Below are 22,569 nucleotides of genomic sequence, written 5' to 3' on the forward strand. Positions count from 1 at the left end.
CTTCTCTCTCTTTCCTGGTAGTTCTATAACTGGGGGTGTGCATACCTGCATAATCAACTAATTTATACATAGTTACATATTATCACAACCACTTTTAGCAACTTTTACCAATAGCCACAGTGCATACCGTTCCTTTTTCACGTCTCCACCCAAAATGTCATGCTTACAAAGGAGGAAAGGTAATACGCTGTGTTTATTGAAAATACAACATGAAAAGCACTAAATGCATCACACACACATGGGTGCTATGGATGATCTTATAGTGACCAGTCTGTCATGGCTCAAGTCAGAGTATTCCACAGCTATCCATTGATGGTTATTGTTAGGCTTCCCATTGTTATCAGATTGTTGTCTTACTCTTGGGGATGTCTGCCTTCTTCCTGGTTGTCTTCAAGGTTCTCACTTCTTCTGGGCATTTGTGGTGGCTTTCACAATTATCCTTAACTAAGCTCGCATCCTGACCAAACAATTTACAGGGAATTTCTTGTTAAATAATTTTAGAAAGGATTATATAATTACTAAAAAAAATAATTAAAAGATCTTATACAACTTAATCTGCATTGCATCATAGAGGCACAACTTAATTTGTAATGATAACAAGAAGCAAGATCTTATAGTAAACGTCGTCTAATCACCCTGGCTATGTCTAGACTGCAAGCCTCTTTCAAAAGAGAGCGTCTAGACTGCACGCGGAATTTCGAAAAAGTAAGCCGCTTTTTCGAAAGAAAGCACCCAGTGAGTCTGGATGCTCTCTTTCTAAAAAGCCTGTTTGCTTTCAAGAACGCCTTCTTTCGAAAGAGCACTTTCGAAAGAAGGCCTTCTTCCTCGTGGAATTAGGTTTACCACCATCGAAAGAAAAGCCGCATTCTTTCGATTTAATTTCGAAAGAACGCAGCTGCAGTCTAGACGCAGGTGAAGTTTTTTTGAAAAAAGGCTACTTTTTTCGAAAAAACCCCTGAGTCTGGACACAGCCCCTATCTGGCAGGATGAAACAGAAGCAAACAGAATTTACAAAATTAATCCTTATACAGGACTTATTGCCATCATTATACTTATATTCTTAGACCAACAATAAAATACTGCATTTTGGTTAACTAGGCTTTTCCAAACATGAACATACAGTAGATTTGATTAGTCACTATTCCTGACTTCAGATCTAGAAATGATCCATGCATACAAATAGGATAATTATATTCATGATTTCATAACCATTCCATGATATAGCAAATGAAGTACAGTATATCGCACAAAGCATGTTTCAGTTAGCTATATTCATAAGCCTATTTCCTGAGGGAACGTCTAAACTAGCCCCCTAATTCAAACTAGGGAGGCTAATGAGGGTGACTGAAGTTGCTAATGAAGCACAGGATTTAAATATCCCGTGCTTGATTAGCATAATCACGGACGGACGCCATTTTGGAAACTGACTAGCCCGAAGTAACTGCCCGCGTCTACATGTGGCAGAGAAGCGGGATTCCGAGATAAACCCCTTAGTTCGAATTAACTGTTACTCCTCATGGAATGTTGTTTAACAGTTAATTCAAACTAAGGGGTTTATATCATAATCCCGCTTCTCTGCCGCGTGTAGATGCGGGCAGTTACTTCGGGCTAGTCAGTTTCCAAAAATGATGACCGGTCGGGATTATGCTAATCAAGCGCGGGATATTTAAATCCCGCGCTTCATTAGCAACTTCGGTCGCCCTCATTAGCCTCCCTAGTTTGAACTAGGGGGCTAGTGTAGACATACCCATACAGAATATGGAACACCCCTTCGTGGCCACCCTGGTTTAACAGAGATCATCAACCATCTGACACTGAAAAGAGTACTACAAAAAGTGGAAACTAAGTCACATTAGAGAGGATGAATACAAAGAAATAACACAAGTCTTTAGGGATAAAATTAGAAAAGCCAAAGCACACAGTGAGACAAAAGTAGCTAGAGACATCAATGGTAACAAGAAAACATTCTTCAAATACATTAGAAGCATGACATTAGACTTCAGCTGGAGTACTGAGTTCAGTTTTTGCCACCACATTTCAGGAAAGATGTGGACAAGCTGGAGAAAGTACAGAGAAGAGCAACAATAATGATTAAAGGTCTAGAAAAACATGATTTGACAGATTTTTGTTTGGTCTGGGGAAGAGAAGACCCAGAGGGGACATGACAACAGTTTCAGTACATAAAAGTTTTTTACAAGAAGTGAGGAAAAATTATTCTTCTTAACCTCCAATGATAGAACAAGAAGCAATGGAGTTAAATTGCATCAAGGGCTGTTTAGGTTTGGTATAAGGTGGGTACACACTGGAATAAATTGCCCAGGGAGATTGTGGAATCTCCTTCACTGGAGATTTTTAAGAGCAGATTAGACAAACATCTGTCAGGGATGCTCTAGATAATATTTAGGGCAGGAGATTGGACTAGATGACTCTCAAGGCCCCTTCCAGTCTAGGATTCAGTGAGTGAAATTGCCGCTCAAAAGGTCAGTGAACAGCAGTGATACTTACCTCATTTCTCTCCCCTGAGGCGCTTACACTGTGTCATAGCTCTTAACCAAACCACTCCTTCTGCTTGTAATGTCTCTCATCCAATCACTGCATGGCTTAAAAAGCTGACAAAAAAGGTGCTAGGCAGGAAATGTGACTCCATTATCTTCTTCTGTCAGATGCATCACAAGTCGATACATTTATCGTCTCATTTCAGAAAAGATATACTGGCACTAGAAAAGGTTCAGAGAAGGGCAACTAAAATGATTAGGGGTTTGGAACGGATCCCATATGAGGAGAGATTCAAGAGACTGGGACTTTTCAGCTTGGAAAGGAGGAGACTAAGGGGGGATATGATAGAGGTCTATAAAATCATGAGTGGTGTGGAGAAAGTGAATAAGGAAAAGTTATTTACTTGTTCCCATAATATAAGAACTAGGGTCCACCAAATGAAACTAATGGGCAGCAGGTTTAAAACAAATAAAAGGAAAATTGTCTTCACGCACTGCACAGTCAGCCTGTGGTCAATCTGTGGAACTCCTTGCCTGAGGAGGCTAGGACTATAACAGGGTTTAAAAGAGAACTAGATAAATTCATGGAGGTTAAGTCCATAAACGGCTATTAGGCAGCATGGGTAAGGAATGGTGTCCCTAGCCTCTGTTTGTCAGAGGGTGGAGATGGATGGCATGAGAGAGATTGCCTGTTCGATTCGCTCCCTCTGGGACACCTGGCATTGGCCACTCTCGGCAGACAGGATACTGGGCTGGATGGACCTTTAGTCTGACCCATTATGGCCATTCTTATGTTCTTATTATCCAGCCATCTGACTGCTGCTTTGTCAAGGGCAGCAAGATGGTGCATTCACCCTCCAATCCCTACTACGCAAAGGTTTTGCTTTATTTCCAACCCTTCTTCTCACCTGGGATTTTATATTAGCCACTAAGAAGGTTCAAAGCCAATCTGATAAACAAGGGACATTAAAAGTAAAGGGTTAATGTAGGGTGAGATATTAACAGCTAATATTTACTGCGCTACAACACTTGATTCTATAGTCTACTGTCTAGTTATAAAACTAATGCTGTGTATTATATCATTTTGATGATGTGTTTTGTGTTCTCCTGGTTCAATATGGACCAAAGAGCAAAGGGTCCAGGAGAAATTCCTGGATACCAGGAAGTTTTTGTGTCTGGAGAGCCAGCATGATGCCTGAGAAGAAACTTTCAAACATTTTAATGAATAGATGGTTTCATCTGTCATACTGTCCGTGTCTCAGTGTCATCTGGTCAGGGTTCTCAGGGTTGTCCCAGTGCACTCCTGACCGAACCTCTACTCTATCGGTGATGATAAACTTTCGGCTGCGTGCGTCAATGTCAGCACACCCTTTATCTAGAGTGTTAGACCCCGTGCACTTGGGTCAACACAGGAGATCTCTGAGAGCCCTCGGAAACGACAGATGCTGGCAAGGGTAAAATCATGGAGCAGATTTATTATCAAATGCGATGCATTAACAGTTGTTAGCAGAAATTCTCAAACCTAAACCACTGTGCATTTGGCATGTTGACAATGTACCAACACATAGCAGGCCTATTGCCAAATAACATATTAACAGCGGCTAGCCAGCGTTCAGCCACTGTGCATTCTGTAAGTGTCGGCAATGACACCTGTCGTTTCAGATGCCTAGTGCATCCCTCTGGCCCAAGGTCGGTCAGTGTTCGCTGTTTGTGGTGGCCTTTTATAGATATGTACAAACTTCTTACATCACTTCTTCATGCACAAGGTTGCCACCCTCTGTTGCCTAGTTACCACCCCTCACCTTACGGAAGGGGGGCTTACTTACTATCCTTCATGCTGTCAATTTCAGCCCAGTCCTGATCCTAGGTCGTTATGTACATTAGTATTTGGGGATTCTTTATACCAAGACATGTCTTATTAAGATGTTCCACTACTCCCCTTAGGCTTACAGTCTGTACCCGGTGCCTCCCTATATCCTTCCATGTTCGATCTAACTTACACAATCACACAATTATCAATAGGGCCTCTTTCGTGGCTGCCGTGTTACTGAACCAAAGTCTTGCTCACCAGGTAACCGGCTGTTTTCATGTTACAGGCCTCAATAGAGGCCTGCTGAATCCATGTTACAGACCCGCAATTTACTATATCATCAAGTCAGGGCTGACCTGAGCCATTCATGCGCCCCGGGCCCCAGGAGTGTGGCGGCCCCACCCCAGGTGCCAGGCCCATGAGCAGTCCTACCCCTGGGGAACCGGCGCATGCACAGCCCCGCGCCCATCCGGTCCAGCAGCCCCCGCGCGGAGTCCCCTACACTGCAGTGTCCTGGGCAGTAGCCCGGTCAGCCTGTAGCTTGGGCCAGCTCTGCATCCAGTAACTAAACAGAAATATCCACGAGCCCACAGTCTGCAGACATTACCCACAGCAGTGTCTGTGTGAGAAAGGCATCAGAGTAACAGGAGGTAGCCATGGAGACTAAGGTGACGATGAGGTTCACTAGAATCCAGTGAAGAGGGATTTTCAGAGGCCTCCAGCCATTACACTCGGGGCAATTCTCTGTCATTGATCACTCAGGTTTCTAGAGTAGCCCTGATGCTGCAGAAGAGACCAGAGCTGGTGCCCAATTCCCGTAGCTCTCTAGTCAGGACTCCTCTCTCTGGTCCCCCTCTTCCACTGGCAGGGCTGACGAATGGCTTTGCTTGCTCTCTTCCCCCACTTGGAACAGTGCGTCGGCTCTTGTCTTTGCTTGTTCAGATGCTTCCGGGAGAGGATTTTGCATTTTCTGTAACAGTTTCCTGAACAGGAAGTGTACCAGCTCTATTGTCTTTCAAAGGCTCAGCCTGTTTTTGCTCGTCCTTTAAAACATGACAAAGTAAAACAAAGACATTATGAACTTTCAGTTATTGTCAATGAAACAGCTGGTACATTTACCTATCACCTGCTGGAGTTCTGTCCTACAGTATGTTGTTCAATTCATTACAATGGATTATACTTTTTAATGTAGTTCCCCACTTAGGACAAAAGTGTAAGTTACACTGTCAGACAGTGTTCCCTGTAAGTGTCCCACTTGTGAAGTCACTCAGATGAGAGTGAAATGCTGCCCAGCTGATTAACAGAGCACCCATGGCTAGGTTTTCTTTCTACTTGTGGTGCACATTGGCACATGCCTCCATGCACATCAAAATTAATTCCGCACATGGATTGAACAGAGAGGAGGGAATGTTGCTCTCAGGCATAATTTTTTCCTATCCAATACTTGCAGAACAGATCTTAGACTTTGTAACTGGCTTTCAGGTCATCTTAAAGTACCTGATATAAAACAGCCGCTGGGCTAGAGATGCCCGTTTCCAAACCAAATACGCTGAAAGGCAGACAAGGGAAGAAAGGTCATATTTTTTCTTGAGCCAACTACTGGGGATGGAAGAGACAAGCTTTTGAACTTCCCAGAGCTCCCTTTCAGAACTGGGAAAAGTAACCCGCGTGTAACAGAAATACAAGGTGGGCCAGATTGTTCAGCGTAGGAGGTTAACAGGTGTTGCAAGAAACCATTTAAACAAAGTGGGCAATGACCACCCTTTGTGAGCCACAGGACAATGCAGGGTTAGTCAGTTACACATCGTAGTGATGACCAGTGTAACCAGTGTCCCTGCTGTCTCCATGGTTTTTACTCTCTAGCAGAGTGATGCATTATGGGCAAGACTGCACTGGTGGGTTGAGCTGCTGTAGCGCTCTAGTGAAGACCCTACAACCCCTCCAGAAGAGCTCCTGTCGGGTCATTAATCACCCCGAGAGAGCCAGGTGCTGCATCAATGGGAGCAGCTCTCCCGTCGCCATAGCGCTGTCTGCACACGGGTTTGGTCGGTAGAACTACATCAATCTGCGGAGGAGGCGGGGGGGATTTTTCCCTCCTCAGCGAGGTGACTGTATGGGTGTAAGTTTGTAGTGCAGCCCTTGCCTAAGCTCCAGGTTCGTCCGATGTCGTTTGAGGGCGAGGAATGAAAAGCCAGGGACGGAGTGACTGCTTTGTGACCAGCGGTCACTCATGTGGGTCACAGGGTGTTTTGGTCTTTGATCATTTTCTAGTGCAAGTCCATTCCAGAGTGCCAGGACTGTCAGGTATCGCCCACATGGTTGTGGATGAGAGACACCAAAATCTGCCCCAGCTTGTATTTAGCTATGATGCTCCAGTTCCCTTTTCCAGACCTGTAGACAAGCTCTGTGAGGATCAAAACCGAGTTTCTTACCCACAGAAGCTGGTCCAGTAAGAGATATTAGCTTCCCGGTAACAGGGAAATAGCAGTTTGGGAAACAGGCTCCGGGTTGCATGCCTGAGAGATTAAAGGGCCAAAAGAAAAGGAAAAAATCCATTTTAATTTACAGATTTTAAAGATTATTTTGCTTTCAATTGTGCTCTCAATAAAACTGGAATTAAGACGCAGTCAAGCCATTCCTTGCTAAGGTTTATTACATTGTTTGGATTATGGCTGTCCACTTAGTGGGGTCCTTTACCCTGGGGCAGGCTAAATGCTGAACTTTGCATTTCTATGATACCTTCCACTCAGGAATCACACAGCACTTTACAAACAGCCTGGAGCAATCAGGGTCTATGCACAGCCCAGGTCATTGGTTCTGCCATTTTCAGGGCCTTGCACAGCCACAGAATGTGCATGTGTCAGTGCAGGAGAGGTGGGGGAAGGGGCTCGTTCCTTCTGAGTCACGTCTTCGGGAATGTCCCAAGGTAAGCACTGTCCCATTTCACAGATGAAGAAAGTAAGGTGCATTGGCCCAGATCCACTCAGAGACCGAAATAGGGAAGTAGTGGAGTCTCCATCCCTAGAGATTTTTAAGTCTCGGCTTGACAAAGCCCTGGCCGGGTTGATTTAGTTGGGATTGGTCCTGCCTAGAGCAGGGGGCTGGACTTGATGACCTTCTGAAGTCTCTTCCAGCTCTATGGTTCTATGATTTAGGCTCCGGGCTCCCACGGACACCAGGAGTCAAAATATTTTTCAGATCAAAGAGGATCGGGATCATAGTGATGAAGTGATTTAGAACCCAGGTCTCAATTTATAACACATACACACTCCCCACCCCCCACCCCATTAAGCAGGCCCCTGCTCCTCTTGCTTTGTCCCAGTAAATAAAAGAACAGACAACTCACCTCTGTCCCCTGTTTACCTGCAAAGAAAAAGAAACCAGCTCGTCAGAAAACTCCGGTGCACTTTAATACATAAATGTATCAGTTCACCGTCCCAGTGCCATGTCCTGCCCTTAGACGCAGGCCCAGCTGCTCTCTCCGACTCAGGGGTGGCCATGTGTGCGCCTGCACAGAACGGGGTCCCCCCGCACTGTAACCGCTCGCTGCGCTGCACTTAGCAGCAACTTGAGGAAACCCCGCAGGGAGAGGAAGGGGGCTGGTGACGTTGCTAATCCAATGGGATTTGGGGCTCTAACAATCCTTTGCATTTACATAGCGCCTCACCTCTAGGAAACGCAAAACGATTTGCAGACACCGCAGCGGAACTGAGTGACTGGCCAAAATTCACACTCTGGCCGTGGCAGGGCTGAGGACACAATCCAGGAGCCCTGGGTCCCAGTCCCAGCTATGCGCAGCAAAGAACATTCCCGCCTAGACCTGAGCACGGTGCCCTTCTCCTGGGAGACAAAGGCCAGGGCCTAGCGGAGGCACTTAGCTCTGAAGCAGGAACAGGTTCTGAACAGGACGCAAACTCCTGCTCCATGAACATCACTGCTCCCCCGGCAAATGGAACAGGGAACTTTGGGAGCAGATCCCCCAGGCAATGGGGCAGATCAGGGGAAGGGGAGAACTGGTCCAGGCTGCTGGGAGGATGTGAACAGCTGGTACTTTTAGCCACTGCAGAAGCTGGCCTGGGGCAAGGGCCAGTGTAAGGCACAAGCTGGGAAGAGAGAGGATCTTCCCCAGATAGACAGGGTCCATGGCCACAGTAGCTGGTGCTAAAGCACAGCATCCTCGCCTGGGATCAGCCAGGTCACCCTATAAAATAGGCCCCATTGAGGGTTAGTGGCTCCTACTGGCAACTCTTCCCAGAAGGGAGATCTGGACCCTCCTGGGCATCCTCAGTGACAAGAGGCTGTCAGGTAACAGGCTGGCATGTGCCAGGGTGAAACAAAGACCATTGTGCCAAATGCAGACTCTGTCAGTCTGACACCTCGCCCCTCCCCCCGCCATACACCCATTTACGATTTTCACAGGCCCCTCGCTTTTCTGACTTACATGTTACATTATATTTCCTCTTCACTTTCGGCCATAAAAAGTAGCCTCCGGCCCCTGAAGCCACAAGTAAGACTAGAAGGATAATTATCACAGCTATCACAGCGCCGGACAGGCTGCTTTGCTCACAAACGGCATCAGAAATACGTGTCCCGGCCTTCGCTTCTGTCATCCTTTGCTCTTCGCACCTAGGATGAAGGGCGACATGTTACTGTACACGTCAGTGTGTCCACAGCCGTCTGGGTTCACCCGTCGGTCCATCAGCTGAACACCTTAATATAGTCAGATCCAATGTGAGAAGACCCCACCTGGATTCTGGGCCCGAGCCTGCAGTCTAGCCAGGCCAAACTCCCACACATTTCAAGGCTTCAGGAGCAGAAGAAGCCGGGACATTAAAGAATTCAGGGCCCAGCTTGTTAACAGGGCATAGGATTAGGGTTATCAGGGAACGTACACACAATACAGACACAGAACTGCTCTCGGACACTTTTCCTGCCCACACCTCAGCGCAAGGCTCTGTGTTTAGCGCCAGTGTCCCTGCTGTACCCAAGCGGCACAGAGTGGGGCTCCCTCGCTGACTTGGGTGCTCCTCGGACAACCGTCCATTGTGAGCGAACCCTGACTGAGCCAAAGGGCTAGATTCTCCATTGCTCAACACCCCCTTTGCATGGCTCGGCGGGCAAATGGACTGTGCGGTGGGATGGGCCTCACCTGGCACAGCTGGGCCATGGTTTGGGGGCTGGCCGTGGCTGGAGATGGATTGGCTGAGGGAGGGGGCATGGCCAGGGCAGCTTAGAACCCCATTAGTGGCCTACTAGTAGGCCTCAGAACTGACCTAGCCTGTGTGAGTGGCTGCACGGGCACCAGCAGCCCCTGGCAAGGAGGCAGAAGGTCGTTGGGCCGGGGTGGATAATTGAAGAAGCTGAATGTCAGCTCTTCATTCTACAATGCGCCACGTGTATTTGGAACCTGTGATCTGCCCCCTCCCGTGGCCACAGGGCTCTCTGGCCATGGACCGGGGATGCCCCACTGCCAGGGGGGCCCAGCCCAATCTGGTATGAGGGTTGGTCCCACAGAGTGTCTCACCAACCACTGCGCCCTGTGCAGTGAGGACATGGCATAGGGGGCTGCCGTTGGAACCCATCCAAAGTCACATTTCCAAACAGGCCTGAAGCCAACCCAGATCTAACGGAGTGTGCTGGGTATTGAAAGGGATTCCTGGAGAAAGCGTTTCCCAAAGCACAGCTCACGCCTTCACTGCTTCAGGGCTGTTTCCCAGTTGCTGAATTTCAGGGTAAATCTAAGCAGGCCTGATGTAGCCTGTACCGGGATGTACCAAACCCACACTGGCCTGGGAGGGGTTAACGAGGCCTGCTGTGCTGAGATGGCCCCTCCCCACAGCCCCGCTGGGCACGCTCCAACTGCAGGCCTAGTATAAATGTCAGAGGGGCAGTTCAGTCTGGGCTGACTACAGCAGGGGAAGGAGCTCGAACACAGGAGCAACCGTTGCCGCAGCAGCTACCGTGGCAAGCAGCTGACCAGGAGGGAAACTAACCCAGGGGCCATAGCTGGGGAATATGCTGGATGGTGGCCAGGGCATGAAGTAGCCCCGGTTAAGGAGTTGGAGGCCTCCCAGTGAGCCTGGTGTGTTTTAGGCAGATTCCCTGCGGAGCCAATTGTGGGAAACACCTACCACTGACAGGGCCCTGGGCAGGGGCCCAGTGGAGAGGGAGGGCCTGGGTCCCTCTACCCCTGCCTCCCTTGATCCTCAGAGGGCGGTGAACCTATTGTGCTAGAGACTCGGCCATGGGGCCTTATTGCCCAACGGACTGGGATACCATAGACTTGGCCGCTGGGCCTTACTGCTCCGCTGCCTGGGGTGCTATAAACTAGGCTGCTGGGCCTTAGAGCCCTGTTGACGGGGGGGTTACTACAGACTAGAACGCTGTGCCGTAACACCCCGCCGACAGAGGCTATAGCCAGAGCTAAATAATGGCATGAGGCACCCTGCCTGGTCTCCCGGGGGGACGGGCTCCCCACCCCGTGACATAGCCCCAGAACTGAGGTACAAAGCAATCACCCTGGCTGTAAGGGGAGAGCACAGAGTGTAAAGTCAGTTCCGGGAAAAGGCCACATGAAGTCGGTCACCTACTTGGTCCATGGCTGGCAGGCCTGGGACATATTGGATGCTGAGAAGGTTCCATCGGGGCAAACCTCACACTGGTTGTCACTGAACTCGGTGCCTATGAAAGAAGACGACAAAACTGGATTCTCTCCCGAACGCGTGGCCTAAGGGAGCTTTGATTTCAGGAAGCTCCCCAGCCCCTTCTCCCCACTAGCACCCCCACCATGTTGCACCCCCAGTCCGGGGGTCAGTCCGGGAAGTAGCACTTTAAGCACTGAGATTTTATTCCTACTTGGCACTTGAACATGTCAGCACTCCATCGAGCACGGACATGTGGAGAAAAAGGCACCTCCTGCTGCACCACATACCTGGGCCATGACAAGGGCCAAACTCCCAAAGGAACAGTGAAACCAAGTAACGGTGCCGAGTTGTGTAATAGCACAAAGCTGCAGGAGACACAGCAGTGCAGGGTCACATGCCCAAAGGACACCAAGTGACGATACGGCAGCTGGAGATTGAAATCATGTAACGCTTTTCCTGCTGTGCTACCGACTTATGCTGGGCTAGGGTCAGTGCTCACAGCTGAGCTGGTGCTCACTCAGAGACATGGTGAAATCCTGGGGCATTGGCCCAACCCATTCTCTTCAGAGGGGCCAGGATTACACCCCAGAATTGTCAGCAAGTGATGTTACCACCCAGTAGCTGTAAAACCCTCTGGTGATGGGTCATGGAAGCAGGTAGCCAGTCTGGTGTCCCTGTGCCTCGGAAAGCCCAGGCACATCTTACCACACTCCTGTCTGGAGAATTACACTCCACTTACCCACATTCCACTCCTAATCAACTGACTCTACAATTCTTCCCTTCCTGATCTAGCGTGATGCAAGGCTGGGTTCTCTTAGCGAGCTGCCTTCTTCCATCCCCAGATCTCAGGCCTGGACAAAGCGATTCCTGAACAAGACACGGCAGCTCCTGCTTTTCAGTGCATTTCACAAAGTGCGGCTTTGTGAGGTTTTCTGAAGGAGGGCACGTGGGTCTGGGGAACTGGACTAGCTGATCTGTGAACAGTGAAAGCTCTGTGATCTGGCACTCTGTTCACCGCAAAAATCTGTTAACCGAATTGTCCCCAGCCACAATACTGCCGTGTATTTATGTGCTTGCGCCTGACTCCCGCCTGTGCAGCCAGCTGTTGTGGGGTTTCTGACAAGCGGTACTGTTGGCTGACATCATCAACAGCCACGTTCTTCCCCCTCTGCCTGCCTCAAGCTGCTGGGAGCCGGATCTGTGGTAGGGGGCCGGGCAGAGCAATAATCTTTGTGATCCGGCACATTCACTTAGCCGGCAACCCCCATTCCGCAAGAGTGCCAGATAACAAGGCTTTCACTGTACATATCAAGTCAACTTACAGCCACCCCAGCACTTACCTCGGCGGTGCATGTTTACACAACTATGCCCGGGTCACTGGTGCACGTCCTAACCAGGAGCGTGTCTACCCACCCAGGAGGGCAGTGTGGGGAGCTGAGAGCCCAGGCCCTTGACTTGGGTGACAACTCTCTGCTTGATTCAGACTAACACGGCTACCCCCTGACAAGTCTTTGCTTGGCGCCTGGCTGGCTGTGCAGGTGTGTTACACGTGGCAGTCACCTCCTCAGTGTGGGGAGCCCATCTACAGCCCAGCAACTCTTCCATTGCTACTGCCCTGGCTCACCTGCCTCACCTCAGCCTGGCCTGGCTTTGAACCGTTTTGTCCTGCTCCACATTCGCCCTGGGGCCACAGGTTTTATTACAGCAGTTTTATTGCCTTACCTGGTACCTTCACCCTAGAGCCAGGGAGGCAGACAGTGGAGAGTTGGCACATTTCACACTCTCCGTCTCCATGATGAACACAGAAATCCCCCAGTGCGCAGCCGCACACGGTGTTCTTCGTATACGTGCATTTCTCCTTTATCGTCAGCCTGGCTCCTAAGGCAAAGCAACATGCACCACAAAGACGTTTATACAGGAAACAGATCGAGCAGATACAAAAACTAATGTGCACCCTCAGTCCTCACGGATCCACTACTACACGGCACAGGAGCTAGAAGGATTTGTTATGACTCCGTTTAACAAGTGTTGCCATGTACACAGATCCATCTGGAGCCTGATTCTCAGCCGCCCTGCACCCTGTGTTATATTTACATCTCTGCAAAGGGTGCGGGCAAATTTGCTCCCAATTCAGACTTCTCTGCTCAGCTGCAGTTGAAATCCTGCTTTGCACCCACTCTGCCGTCATCTGCACAGGTATAATAATGCCAAAGGCGGTGGAGAATCAGGCTCCCAGTAGCAACATACAAAGCACCTCACCTCTGGCCCAGTGGGTCCCTGGAGGAGCAGTCCACTGGAGGGGGACTGTGGGGTGGGGTAGAGCTGTCACTGCACAGGCTACACAATCCCTCCTCCTGGCTGTCCTCCTGACCCTCATCTGCTGGGATAGCCCTATGGGGCCAGAGGCTGCTGATGGAAATAGAGAAGCCTGCAGGCTGTTCTAATTCAGGATGGGGACTTGGTCTTGGTGGCCCCCAGAGCTGAAGAGCGCAGTGGCGGTTTGCAGTCTCGTGTGTCACTCCAGCCCCCAAGAGGGGTGTGTGTTCCTCGGCCACTGCTCAGGATCTGTGATACAGAAGGGAAGGTTCTAACCACCTGCCCTGAGTAGAACACAAATCCTGAGGATGGGGTTGCTGCTGATCTAGGACAAGGGACAAAATCTGAAATATAACCAGGAGTCCCGTGGCTCCTTAAAGATTAACATTTATTTAGGCACAAGGTTTCGTGGGCTGGAGCCCACTTTGTCAGATACATCAAGTAGGAAGTAGAAGTTTGCACGTCATGCAGCTGAGGAAACTTGTGCCCAAAGAAATCCACCCGTCTTTAAATTGACACAGGACTCGTCTTTGCTGAAACAGACTAACACGGCAACTCCTCTGAGTCTAATCTGAAATATTTTATGATCATTGTCTATTGTGTGTGTTCCACTTCTGCTCACTCTAGACCCACTTTCCCCCTGAGAACAGTCTCCGGGGAGGACCCACAGACCTTCATGGAAGAGGTGTGACTAAGTCCCAGGCTCTGTGCAAGAAATCCCCATTTCGGTGACTAGCCCATGGTTGTCAGGGACTCAGTAAAAGAGCAGTGAGCAGCACGCAGGCCCCTTGACTTCCAGTCCTGTGTCCTATCCCGGCCTGCTTTTGTGGGTACGAGCCAGGGGAGACAACTCAGAAAAACTATTCAACCCCCCTGTGCCTGAACAGCTGCTTCCTTACCTTTATCGCACACTTTACATCTCAGGCACTCTGTTAGGCCATTGGGATGCTCCGTGTATGTGTCATGCACACAAGGGATGCACGTCGTGCTGACATTTGATTTGCAGTGTCTGACCACTCTGCTCCCTGAAGCAAACAAAACAATTCGCTCCTGTGTAAATCAGGCTCATGCAGCCAATGCAATAATACAGAGACTGCGAAAGCTGGGTGTTAGTCTTGGCAAATACACACCTTCCGTGTATGGATTTTATACGTTGCTCCCACTACCCCTAGAAATAGACAGTAAGGGTATGTCTAGACTACATGCCTCTGCGCAGGCATAAGGGTTCGGTCGACAAAGGCTTTCCTCGTTGACTGATCCACATCTTGACTGCCGCATTGTGCTGACGATCAGCTGAGCCGGCACAGCGCGGTGGCCATTTTTATTTTAATGAAGCGGTGGATATTTAAATCCCCGCTTCATTAACTATGTCGGTAAGTCTAATTTACATGCCCCTGCCGGCAGAGGCATGTAGTCTAGACATACCCTAAATGTCCCAGGAATAGATCGCCATCCCCGAAATCCTCTGTGTCTGCATGACACAGGTACAGAATAGACAGGAACAGTATCATTAGCTCACACCCACCCTCCCTTTCCAGTGTATTCTTAGCACAGTCGTGCTTAGATTCTGTGACAGGACATGGGACCTTGGACAGATGCTTGTGTCCCCACTGTGCCTAGTTGGGACCTTGGCCCTTTAAAAGAGGCAGTTCTGAGTATTGTCCTTCCTACACCTAGAAGGATGGAGACTCCACTGATGAGGCAAGTGACAGAAGGGATCCTACGACTAGAAAGGGCCAGGGGACAACGGAAGTCAGGTGGCTGCCCACGGCTTTTCTGCCATTAGGCTCAGTCTAGACAGCCTCCTCTTTCAGCAGAGCCCTTATGCCTCGTGAAACAATGTACACAGGGCTCCACAAAAGAGCGCGCTTGCTCTTCCATGAAAAAAAGAGGAAGAGCAAAGGCGTTCCTTGGATGCGGCAGGATTTTTGCGGGATACCCCAAAGTCTAGACGTAGCCCAAGGGAGCAGGCCGGCAGCTGCTCCTCGCTGGCCTGGCCTCTGAGCCCTGGTCTACACTAGGACTTTATTTCAAAATAACTCCCCTTAAGTCAAATTTATAAGTGGAGTATCCACACTACCAAGCCTGTTTTTACAAAATAACAGGCCGATTATTTCAATATCTCTACTCTTGTTTTTCACAGGGAATAATGTTAATTTCGAAATAGCGGTAGTGCGGATGCTCTGGTGCCGCTATTTCGAATAACTATTCCCCAGGGTCATTTGCACTAATTACTCCCCAGTGATTCCTAGGGCTCTAAGTCGAGGTAGAGCATTAACGTTAACGGAGCCTGCCTCCTACTCATTGTGAGGTTTCCCTGTAGTGGGGACATGCTAGTTCGATTTTGTATGATCAGGAGTGAGTAAGTCAAATTTAGTTATTTTGAAATAATTTCCTAGTGCAGACATGCCCTGAAAGGCCTCCCCGGGCGAGGCAGGGAGGAGCTGCCGGGACAGTGACTTGCCGGAAGTATCACAGAACATCTCCCGGATCTCCTGTGTCCCAGGCCTCAGAAACCATCCTCTCTACGTCCCCCCCCGTCCCCCCCCCGTCCCGGTGACAGGTGACGTAAGAGCCCTGTTTGTTTGCAGCTCAACCACCAGTCCCATTCTCAGCAATAGGGACGAGGATCCTGGAGGAGGCCAGACAATTGGTCTCTCTAGGGAAGGGTCTTGATTTTGAAAAGAAGCAAACGTGCACCTACCAGGACTGCACATGGGGCAGCACTCGCCGTTTATTTCGTATTCGCCTGGGAAGCACTGCAGAGCGGCCAGGTGAGGTAGCTGTGTTATGAGGACAATGCAGAAAATCTTTAGGGAAGAAGAGAAGAAAGAGGTTCTGATTTGCATCACACGCAAGTGGGGCCTGGATCCCTAGGAATCCCCAGGTGCCAGGCAGGGATTCAGCAGTGACGACACTCCTGGAAAGGTCTTTTCTCTGCCCTGGACGCAGTGAGGATCAGGCCCCTACGCGTCTTTGCCATAGGGTTCTCATGCTGCCTGTTACCGCGATCACTTCTGGGCCCCGGGGTCATGTGACAAGCTGCTCTCCCCTGAAAGTAGCTAGGAGCTATATGAACAAGGAAAACACCACCCCTGCGGCCAGATAGAGCCTCCTCCACCCATTTCCTTCCTGGTTCCCCTGCTACCCCTTTAAACAGACCCTGCGCCCTCTCCCCGCTCTGTGTAGCAGACCACAAGTGATGGGGCTAAGCGTGCAGCTGCAGCCAGGACTCCACCCGCCATGGCAGCCTGTCCGTGTGCGGGGACAGCAGGCTGGAAATCAGACTGTGAGGAGAGGAATCTGGACTCTAAAGGCCTTTTCTGCAACCTTGGAAGATCCAAATCTGAGGTCTCACTGAGGTCATGAGCTTTGCTGTTGATTCCAGTGGGACTTGAGAGGCTCAGTTCCAGGCTGTTGCTGGCAAGAGTAAGTCTCAGGTCCTACACTGGGTTCTCAAAGTACAAAAACACGCTGCACAGGTATCTGCCAAACACAAGCAGTTTATTTTCTGACCACTATCAGCTGCGCCCCTTAACTAAAGAACATGATAGGAAAAGTGGCATCTTACATCTCTTCTGAGAGCTGGGGACCCCGTTTCAGCTGCGGATGAAGCTGGAGATCATTTAGCACAAAGTGTCGTGCTCTGGTGCTGCTTTAAATACGGTGTCTCTACTTTCTTTGGCAGTTTGGAAATTTCCAGGAGTTGCTCATCACTTGTTACAGTCTGGCTCAGCTGTACTGCTTGTCCTTAGACTTTGTTTACATGATCAGTACATTTGGGTAAACAGGATTGTTATTTTCCTGCCCTTATCTACAATTCGTTCTTGCTACAGTGGCGTATGTTCCTAGAGGCTTGCTTCTGGCTCATCAGTAGCAGGGAAGGGGAGGAGGGGGGAATGCCGGCCTCACCACCCCTATACTTCACACATACAGAGTTCTTCCGCAATTAATCCCTACACAGGCCAGTAACTGGGCAGTGACTCTCCAAGAAGTGCTATGCCTGGGAGCTCAGTGTGTCCACCCTGCACTCCCCACCCCCTCTGAGATATTATCGGAAAGCTGAGCTCACGTGTGGGCGGGTGATGATGTGCAGCTGTCATGTGGTGCAGTCAGCTGGCAGGACAAGTGGAACACTGGCACCACGAGACAGTTTGAGTTTTTCCACCATTCCAGACACACTGTGACATGACTGTGACTTCAGCGTTTATGTTTATTTCCATTCCCTAGTGTACCGGCTGTTGGTCGAAGCTACTCTACGAGATTGTCTTCAAAGATCTGCATTGGCTTTGAATGAGCCTGGACTTTTTTCCAGCAACGATTAAGGTGTTTAGTAAGTACCAAAAAGGGCAAATATCACCATTTTATGGTATGAAATCTCTCCACATTGCACAGTCTCGGGCCCATCGATGGGGGGAGGGGCAAATGGGGCAACTGCCCCAGGCCCTAGAAATTCAAAGATGCCCAAGGCTCCAGCACCACCACGGTTGCATTAACAATGCTGGATGAAGCTCCAAGACTTTTAAATCGATGTTGAAGCTCCCCACAGGAGCACCAGGACACAAGACACTGGCTGGCTCACTCACTCGCTCCTTCCTTCTTGTCAGTTTTCACTCCTTGAGCACTACACAGCAACCGACTGCTGCTTTCTGGTCTCCAGCGCCTTTTATATGGCCTTTCTGGCCCCCAGTTGGCTGCTTCCCCTGCACCCACCCTAGCCTGCTTGGAGGACCCTCTCTATTGCCTTTTTTTTTTCCTGAGGGCAGAGTGTGGCAGGATCACAAGGTCTTCAGCAGGATGCCTCAGGACCTAGTTTACTCTGTCAGGGTGTGTCTAGACTACACCTCTCTGTCGACAGAGATGTAGATTAGGCACATCGAAATTGCCAGTGAAGCTGGGATTTAAATATTCTGCGCTTCATTAGCATAAACATGGCAGCCTCGTTTTTTGAAACTGAGTTGTTCAAAAAAAAAACGGCAGTCTAGATGCAGATCTATCAAAAATAAACCATTTTTCGACAGATCCTGTTTTCCTCAAAAAATGAGGTTTACAGGATCTGTCGAAAAAGGGTTTATTTTAGACAGATCCGCATCTAGACTGCAGGTTTTTTTCGAAAAAAAACTCGGTTTCAAAAAAGTGGCGGCCACATTTATGCTAATGAAGCGCATGATATTTAAATCCCGGCTTCATTAACAATTTCGATGAGCTTGATTTGCATCCCTCTGTCGACAGAGGGATGCAGTCTAGATGTAGCCTCACATGGACACAATACTCCAATTGAGGCCTAAGCAGCGTGGAATAGAGCAGAACTACTTCTTGTGTCTTGCTTGCAACACTCTTGCTAATCTCAGAAGGATGCCCACATTATTTTGCAACAGTGTCATGCTGTTGACCCATATTTAGCTCGTGATTCACTAGACCCCCTAGATTCCTTTCTGCAGTTCTCCTTCCTAGGCAGTCATTTCCCATTTTGTACATTTGCAACAGAGGGAAGTCTAGACTACAGGGTTTTGTCCACAAAAGTGGACTTTTGTGGACAAAACTATACCTGCGTCTACACTACCGCCGAGCTCTGTCAACATAACGTCGACAGAACTCAGCAGTGTTGTCGACGGTGGAAAACCTCATTCTACAAGGAATAACGCCTTTTGTCGACAGAGTTCTGTCAACAGAAGGCGTTATTGCATCTCCACTGTCCTTTGCATCTACACTCTCATGTCGACAAAGCGGCTTGCTTTGTCGACAGAACTGGATGTAGTCTAGACGCTCTTTGTTGACAGAAGCTTTGTCGATGGTATCTGTCAACAAAGCCTCTGTTGACAAAAGCCTGTAGTCTAGATGTACCCTGATTGTCCATAGTGAATGTCACCCTAGTTACTTCATATTATTTCTCCAGTTTCTCCAATTTGTCCAGATCATTTTCACGTTTAATCCTATCCTCCAATGCGCTTACAACCCCTCCCAGTTTAATATTGTCTACAAACTGTATACATGTACTCTCCATGCTATTATCTCAATCACTGATGGAGATATTGAACAGGACCAGACCCAGAACTGATCCCTGCGGGATCCCACTTGTTATGCCCTCCCTGCACGAATGAACCATTGATAACTACTAGATGTCTGCATTTCCAAGTAAAATTTCCTAACCAGATCGGTCTCACACACAAGGCTGGTCACCTCATTACCAGTAGCCAGGTAAAATTAGAAAAACTACTACGGTTTTGCAATTTCATTCCATATGCAGCATGGGCACAGCAAGCCTGCCCTGGTTCTGTGCAGCACAGTGCTGGTAGCTGATGCCACCAAAGCTGCCAGTCATCTGCAGCAGGAACGGAGGCATCCGAGTGTTTTGTAGATGTTCTTCTGGTGAATGAGCCCGATGATCCACTTTCAAATGAACATGGTTTTGAGTAATGTTGCTCCAAACTTGGGGTCTGAAACAGCCAAAACGGAAGCCGCAGACTGTTACCCTGAGCCGGGGGATTGTAGTTTGCAGAGATCAGCTACTTTTGTGCCCTGTCAGTGCTGAAGTTTGTCCGTTGGGTGACTGATAAGGAGGGATGGAATTCAGTCAGCACTCAGCATCATCCTGCCGAAGACACCCAAAGAAGTTGCCTCAACTGCAGAGCGCACAGTGTCCATCTGCACCCCAGTGATCACAGCACCAAAAGAAACCACGAGCCAAGAGCATGCCGCAAAGTAACCGCAGTGCACATCAGAGATGCCGGGGCCGTCACGTAATTGATGGCTGGCGACCAATTCCGCACAGTGAATTGGCGACTGAGCACCTGAGGAGGGTCCTAACACGATTTGACAAACTGATTCTGTAACTCGGTGGTTCTCAAGGTGTGGCCCATAGACCACAAGTGGTCCGTGTCCATTGTGCAGGTGGGCCGCAGGCTCAGAGCTCCCCCCCGCAGCATGGATCTTATGCTGGCACTAAAACCACACACCCATCTGCACGGTTGGAGCCCCTGTGCTGAGTTTCTCTCTGTGGGGGCGTTCGGGAGAGCCCTGAGCCTCACAGGCTAGATCCTAAACATGAGGGGAGGAAGTGGCTCCACGTGCTGCCACTGCCTCTTCCTGCAGCTGGAGGAATGGCAGCATGGGAAACCACTCGCCTGGAGGCTTTCCCTGCTGCTCCCATTGGCTGGAATTGAGGCCAATGGGAGCAGCAGGGAGTGGTGCTTGGGAACAGCAGGAGTTGCAGAGCAAGGGAAGCATCCCATCCACCTCATGCCCAGACCCTGCAACCCCACTGACTCCACGCACCCCCTCCTGGTGAGGCCCTGCACCCATCTCACTCCTGGACTCTCTCTCCTGCCCAGACCCACCCCACCCCAGCCTGCTCCTGCACCCAACTTCCTGGACACTTCTCCAGCCCTCTCCTGTACCTCCCTGCTGCCCAGACCTCACACCCTCAGCCCTGTCCTGGACCCATTTTGTCATCGTGGGTGGTTGTCTTGTGGTCTGCGGAAAGATTTGCCTTGAGCAGGGTGGGACATGGCCCAAAAAGTTTGAGCTCCACTGCTGTAACCGAAGCCTCTGAACAGAAATGGCAACAGTAATGCCGTGAAAACTGAAGAGACGGGCTCTAAGGCTGGATGCAAGAAATGCCCTCTGAGTGGTGGGTGCCCTCTGCCTCCATGGAAAACGTCTCTAAATGTGGCATCCAATAAGGCTTCACTTGTAAAATTCCTCTGTGAATATATAGCTCAAGATGCGCCTAAGAGTGTAGGAACTCACCCAATAATAGGGATGTTTCATTTAGATTAATGGGCTAATCGAATAGTTGGTGCAAATTGCATCGACTATTCGATTAGTCAATGAGGGCGCCTCCCTGGGACTGTTGTGACGCGTCAAAGGCGAAAGTGCTGTAGGGAGTACGGGGCCAGCAGGGGACTCAAGCAGTCCTCCGCTAGCCCCATACTCCTGTGGAGTTCAAAGCAGCAGCACCGCATGGAGCCCAGGGTCAGTGGGGAGTCCCTGTCTGACCCTGGCTTTGAAGCCCCCCCTCCTTTTCCCCTCCCCTTGCTGCCTCTTTCTGATAGAGGCAGCAGGTGGTGGGGGCGGAGGGGGAAACCACTACTCGACCAATGTGTCGACTATCCGATGAGCATTTAAGGAAATCACATGCAAACACTTGGAAGGTAATAAAGTGATAGGGAATATCCAGCATGGGTTTGTGAAGAACAAGTCATGCCAAACTAATCTGATAGCTTTCTTTGATAAGATAACGAGCTTTGTGGATAAGGGAGAAGCGGTGGATGTCATATACCTAGACTTTAGTAAGGCATTTGATACAGTCTCGCATGATATTCTTATTGATAAACTAGGCAAATATAACTTAGATAGGGCCACGATAAGGTGGGTGCATAATTGGCTGGATAACCGTAGTCAGAGAGTTGTTGTTAACGGTTCTAAATCCTGCTGGAAAGGGATAACAAGTGGAGTTCCTCAAGGGTCTGTTTTGGGACCCGTACTGTTCAATATCTTCATCAATGATATAGATATTGGGATAGAGAGTACGCTTATTAAGTTTGCAGAGGATACCAAACTGGGTGGGGTTGCGACTTCTTTGGAGGATAGGGACATAATTCAAAATGATCTTAGCAAGTTAGAGAAATGGTCAGAGGTAAACAGGATGAGGTTTAATAAAGAGAAATGCAAAGTGCTCCACTTAGGAAGGAACAATCAGTTCCATACATACAAGATGGGAAGCGACTGTCTACGAAGGAGCATGGCAGAAAGGGATCTAGGGGTCATAGTGGACCACAAGTTGAATATGAGTCAACAGTGTGATGCTGTTGCAAAAAAAGCAAATATGATTCTAGGTTGTATCAACAGGTGTGTTGTAAGCAAAACTCGTGAAGTCATTCTGCCGCTCTACTCTGCACTAGTTAGGCCTCAGCTGGAGTACTGTGTCCAGTTATGGGCGCCACATTTCAAGAAAGATGTGGAGAAATTGGAAAGGGTACAGAGAAGAGCGACAAGAATGATTAAAGGTTTAGAGAACATGACCTATGAAGCCAGGCTTCATGAACTGGGCTTGTTTAGTTTGGATAAAAGAAGATTAAGGGGGGACATGATAGCGGTTTTCAAATATCTAAAAGGGTGTCACAAGGAGGAAGGAGAAAATTTGTTCCTTTTGGTTTCTGAGGACAGGACAAGGAGTAATGGGCTTAAAGTGCAGCAAGGGAGGTTTAGATTGGACATTAGGAAAAAATTCCTAACTGTCAGGGTGGTCAAATATTGGAATAAATTGCCAAGGGAGGTGGTGGAATCTCCCTCTCTGGAGATA

At 49.2% G+C, this 22,569-nt stretch overlaps 1 protein-coding gene across 5 annotated transcripts in view; it reads right to left on the minus strand.

Annotated features, from left to right (window-relative positions):
- Window positions 1-2,004: 2,004 nt before the first annotated feature.
- LOC102454721 (tumor necrosis factor receptor superfamily member 14) overlaps window positions 2,005-22,569 on the minus strand; it is an 88,406-nt gene continuing 67,841 nt past the window's right edge. For 3 of the 5 annotated variants that reach the window (XM_089773215.1, XM_075906679.2, XM_075906677.2), the window contains 7 exons: window positions 15,970-16,075; window positions 14,165-14,290; window positions 12,672-12,827; window positions 10,896-10,986; window positions 8,747-8,931; window positions 7,652-7,668; window positions 2,005-5,348 (listed from right to left, as the gene is read on the minus strand). In XM_089773215.1, the coding sequence (XP_089629341.1) occupies window positions 5,244-5,348; window positions 7,652-7,668; window positions 8,747-8,931; window positions 10,896-10,986; window positions 12,672-12,827; window positions 14,165-14,290; window positions 15,970-16,075 (786 nt within the window). In that variant the 3' untranslated portion in view covers window positions 2,005-5,243. Of the gene's footprint in view, window positions 5,349-6,737; window positions 6,822-7,651; window positions 7,669-8,746; window positions 8,932-10,895; window positions 10,987-12,671; window positions 12,828-14,164; window positions 14,291-15,969; window positions 16,076-16,836; window positions 18,244-22,569 lie in introns of those variants that run through there. The other 2 variants (XM_075906678.2, XM_075906680.2) reach the window with 2 other exon arrangements.

The sequence above is a fragment of the Pelodiscus sinensis genome, chromosome 24 (genome assembly GCF_052426305.1).
Source record: "Pelodiscus sinensis isolate ZL-2025 chromosome 24, ASM5242630v1, whole genome shotgun sequence".
Taxonomy (NCBI): domain Eukaryota; kingdom Metazoa; phylum Chordata; order Testudines; family Trionychidae; genus Pelodiscus; species Pelodiscus sinensis.